Source organism: Podarcis liolepis, assembly GCF_965112155.1.
Source record: "Podarcis liolepis genome assembly, chromosome: Z".
NCBI lineage: Eukaryota > Metazoa > Chordata > Lepidosauria > Squamata > Lacertidae > Podarcis > Podarcis liolepis.
The window spans coordinates 51,055,875-51,060,874 of NC_139570.1; the positions used below are offsets into that span (position 1 = coordinate 51,055,875).

Consider the following 5,000-nt stretch of genomic DNA (forward strand, 5'->3'; position numbering starts at 1 on the left):
GAGCACCTGCCTCTTACCATTCAATACAATGCAATGCAATGCCATCAAAGTAACCCCTTGAGGAGCTAGCTTTCTCGCTGCGGGGAGCTCCTGCCTCTTACCATTCAATACAGTGCAATGCAATGCAATGCAAAATAGCTTGAGGAGCTGGCTTTCTCCCTGCGGGGATCTCCTGCCTCTTACCATTCAATACAATGCAATGCAAGGCAATAAAAGAACGCCTTGAGGAGCTAGATTTCTCGCTGCGGGGAGCTCCTCCCTCATACCATTCAATACAATGCAATCAAAGAAACGCCTTGAGGAGCTAGATTTCTCGCTGCGGGGAGCTGCTGCCTCTTCCCATTCAATACAATACAATGCAATGCAATAAAAGAAACGCCTTGAGGAGCTAGATTTCTCCCTGCGGGGAGCTCCTGCCTCTTACAATACAATGCAATGTAATGAAATAAAAGAAAGACCTTGAGGGGCTAGCTTTCTCGCTGCGGGGAGTTCATTCAATGCAAGGCAATGGAGCTTGAGGAGCTGGCTTTCTCCCTGCGGGGAGCTCCTCCTGCAATGCAATAGAGCTTGAGGAGCTAGATTTCTCCCTGCGGGGAGCTGCTGCCTCTTCCCATTCAATGCAATGCAATGCAATAAAACACAGCTTGAGGAGCTGGCTTTCTCCCTGCGGGGAGTCCATTGAATGCAATAAAACACAGCTTGAGGAGCTAGATTTCTCCCTGCGGGGAGCTCCTGCCTCTTCCCATTCAATACAATACAATACAATACAACACAATGTAAAGCAATGCAATAAAAAATAGCTTGAGGAACTAGCTTTCTCACTGCGGGGATTTCCTGCCTTACCATTCAATACAATACACTACAATACAATGCAATAAAACCTTGAGGAGCTAGCTTTCTCAGAGCAGGGAGTTCATCCCATTCAATGCAAGTCAATGGAGCTTGAGGAGCTGGCTTTCTCCCTGCGGGGAGCTCCTCCCTCATACAATGCAATGGAATAGAGCTTGAGGAGCTAGCTCTCTCGCTGCAGGGAGCTCCTACCTAATGCAATGCAATGCCATCAAAGAAACACCTTGAGGAGCTAGCTTTCTCCCTGCGGGGAGTTCCTGCCTCATACCATTCAATACAATACAAGGCAAGGCAAGGCAAGAAACACCTTGAGGAGCTAGCTTTCTCCCTGTGGGGAGTTCCTTCAATGCAATGCCAGTTAATGGAGCTTGAGGAGCTGGCTTTCTCCCTGCAGGGAGCTCCTGCCTCTTGCCATTCAATACAATACAATACAATGTAAAGCAATGCAATGCAATAAAAAAGAGCTTGAGGAGCTAGCTTTCTCGCTGCGGGGATTTCCTGCCTCTTACCATTCCATACAATACAATGCAATGCAATCAAAGAAACACCTTGAGGAGCTGGCTTTCTCCCTGCGGGGAGCTCCTGCCATTCACTACAATGCAATGCAAGGCAATGGAGCTTGAGGAGCTAGCTTTCTCGCTGCGGGGAGTCCATTCCATGCAAGGCAATCCTAGCTTTCTCGCTGCAGGGAGCTCCCACCTCATACGATGCAATGGAGCTTGAGGAGCTGGCTTTCTCCCTGCGGGGAGCTCCTGCCTCATACCATTGAATACAATACAATACAATGCAATGCAATGAAAGAAACGCCTTGAGCGGCTAGCTTTCTCCCTGCGGGGAGTCCCTTCAATTCAATGCAAGGCAATGGAATCTAGCTTGAGGAGCTAGATTTCTCGCTGCGGGGATCTCCTCATGCAATAGAGCTTGAGGAGCTAGATTTCTCCCTCATGCAATGCAATACAATACAATGCAATACAATAAAAGAAACACCTTGAGGAGCTAGCTTTCTTGCTGCGGGGAGCTCCTCATGCAATGCAATACAATACAATGTAATGCAATGCAATGTAATGTAATGCCATGCAATAAAACCTTGAGGAGCTAGCTTTCTCAGAGCAGGGACTTCAATGCAAGTCAATGGAGCTTGAGGAGCTAGCTTTCTCGCGGCGGGGATTTCCTGCCTCTTACCATTCAATACAATACAATACAATGCAATGCAATGCAAGAAACACCTTGAGGAGCTGGCTTTCTCCCTGCGGGGAGCTCCTCCCTCATACCATTCAATGCAACACAATACAATACAATAAAATACAATGCAATGCAATGCAATGCAATGAAGGAAACACCTTGAGGAGCTAGCTTTCTCCCTGCGGGGAGCTCCTGCCTCTTACCATTCAATACAATACAATACAATGCAATGCAATAGAGCTTGAGGAGCTGGCTTTCTCCCTGCGGGGATTTCCTACCTCTTACCATTCAATACAATACAATACAATGTAATGCAATGCAATGCAATAAAACCTTGAGGAGCTAGCTTTCTCCCTGCGGGGAGTCCATTGAATGCAATGCAATGCAATACAATACAATGCAATACAATGCAATGCAAGAAACCCCTTGAGGATCTAGCTTTCTCCCTGCGGGGAGCTCCTCCCTCATACAATGCAATAGAGCTTGAGGAGCTAGCTCCCTCGCTGCGGGGATCTCCTCATACAAGAGCTTGAGGAGCTGGCTTTCTCGCTGCGGGGAGCTCCTCCCTAATGCAATGGGATGCAATAGAGCTTGAGGAGCTAGGTTTCTCCCTGCGGGGAGCCCATTCAATGCAATGCAATGCAACCTTGAGGATCTAGCTTTCTCCCTGCGGGGAGCTCTTACCTCTTACCATTCAATACAATACAATACAATACAATACAATGCAATCAAAGAAACACCTTGAGGAGCTAGCTTTCTCCCTGCGGGGATTTTCTGCCTCATACCATTCAATTCAATTCAATACAATACAATGCAAAGAAACACCTTGAGGAGCTAGCTTTCTCCCTGCGGGGAGCTCTTACCTCTTACCATTCAATTCAATACAATACAATGCAATGCAATGCAATCAAAGTAACCCCTTGAGGAGCTAGCTTTCTCCCTGCGGGGAGCTCCTCCCTCATGCCATTCAATACAATACAATACAATACAATGCAGTGCAATGCAATGTAATGCAATCAAAGAAACACCTTGAGGGGCTAGCTTTCTCCCTGCAGGGAGTCCATTCAATGCAATGCAGTGCAATAGAGCTTGAGGAGCTGGCTTTCTCCCTGCGGGGATTTCCTGCCTCTTACCAGTCAATACAATACAATACAATACAATACAATACAATACAATACAATGCAATGCAATGCAATACAATGCAATGCAATACAATACAATGCAATGCAATGCAAGCAACCCCTTGAGCAGCTAGCTTTCTCCCTGTGGGGAGCTCCTGCCTCTTACCATACAATGCAATGCAATGCAATACAATGCAATGCAATACAATACAATACAATGTAATGTAATGCAATGCAATGTAATGCAATGATAGAAACCCCTTGAGGATCTAGCTTTCTCCCTGCGGGGAATTCCTCCCATTCAATGCCAGGCAATGCAACCTTGAGGAGCCGCCTTTCTCCCTGCGGGTTTCCTCACCTGTCGATCCTGCGGATCAGGTCCCGGACGTCGTCGGGCAGGATGACCCGGTGCTCGCCCATGTCTCTATGGTTGCCCAGGACGCAGACGGGCACGTGGTTGGGGACCTTGGGCAGCTCCCGCAGGACGTAGCTGAAGGTCCTGAACAGGGGGGGGAAAGGGGCGTCAGGGTGGCGGGTTCGAGAGAAGAGATTTGGGGGTTCTGGGTTCAAGAGAGATTGGGGGTTCTGGGTTCGAGGGAGGAGATTTGGGGGGGTGGCGGGTTCGAGGGGCCGCCTTGAGGTGAGTCGTTGTCTCGGGTTCGAGGGGCTGCCCTGGGGTTCTGGGTTCGAGCAGCGGCCCTGGGTTGGGGGTTGGAGGAGACGCCCTGGGGTGCGGGGTTCAACGGGCAGCCCCCTCTTGGGTTCGAGGGCCGGCCCCCTCTTGGGTTCGAGGGCCGTCCTGGGGTGGGGTTGTGGGTTCAAGGGCCGTCCTGAGTTGGGGTTGGGGGTTCGAGGGGCCGCCCTGGGGTTGGGGGTTCGAGGGGCCGCCCTGAGTTGGGGTTGCGGGTTCGAGGGGCCGCCCTGGGGAAGCGGTTGCGGGTTCGAGGGGCCGCCCTGGGGAAGCGGGTCCGAGGGGCTGTCCTGGGTTCAGGGTTCAAGGGGCCATCCTGGGATTGGGGGTTCGAGGGGCCGCCCTGGGGTGGGTCATTATCCTGGGTCCAAGGGGCCGCCCGGGGGTTGCGGGTTCAAGGAGCTGTCCTGGGTTCAGGGTTCAAAGGCCCGCCCTGGAGTTGGGGGTTCGAGGGGCCACACTGGACTTCCGGGTTCAAGGGGCCGCCCTGGGGTGGCTCATTGTCCTGGGTTCAAGGGGCTGCCCGGGGGTTGTGGGTTCGAGGGACCACGCTGGAGTGAGGAGTTGCGGATTGGAGGGTCCGCCCTGGGGTTCTGGGTTCAAGGGGCCGCCCTGGGTTGCGGGTTCGAGGGGCCGCCCTGGGGTTCTGGGTTGAGTGTCTACCCTGGGGTTGCGGGTTCGAGGGGCCGCCCTGGGTTCTGGGTTCAAGGGGCCGTCCTGGTGTTCTGGGTTCAAGGGGCCGCCCTGGGGTTCTGGGTTCGAGGGGCCGCCCTGGGGTTCTGGGTTCGAAGGGCCGCCCTGCGGTTGCGGGTTCAAGGGGCCGCCCTGGGGTAGCAGGTTCGAGGGTCTGCCCTGGGGTTCTGGGTTCAAGGGTCTACCCTGGGGTTGCAGGTTCAAAGGGCCACCCTGTGGTTCTGGGTTCAAGGGGCCAACCTGGGTTCTGGGTTCGAGGGTCTACCCTGGGGTTGCAGGTTCGAAGGGCCGCCCTAGGGTTCTGGGTTCAAGGGGCCATCCTGGGTTGCAGGTTCAAGGGGCCGCCCTGGGGTTGTGGGTTCAAGGGTCTACCCTGGGGTTGCAGGTTCGAGGGGCCACCCTGGGTTGCGGGTTCAATGGTCTACCCTGGGGTTGCGGGTTTGAGGGTCTACCCTGGGGTTGCA

The 5,000-nt window shown here is 53.0% G+C and overlaps 1 protein-coding gene across 1 annotated transcript in view; it reads right to left on the reverse strand.

The window, feature by feature from the left end:
- Positions 1-5,000, reverse strand: part of RABL6 (RAB, member RAS oncogene family like 6) — a 42,131-nt gene that overhangs the window by 18,902 nt on the left and 18,229 nt on the right. Inside the window, exon 6 of the mRNA XM_083484521.1 lies at positions 3,511-3,651. Within this exon, the coding sequence (XP_083340647.1) occupies positions 3,511-3,651 (141 nt within the window). The remainder of the gene's footprint in view (positions 1-3,510; positions 3,652-5,000) is intronic.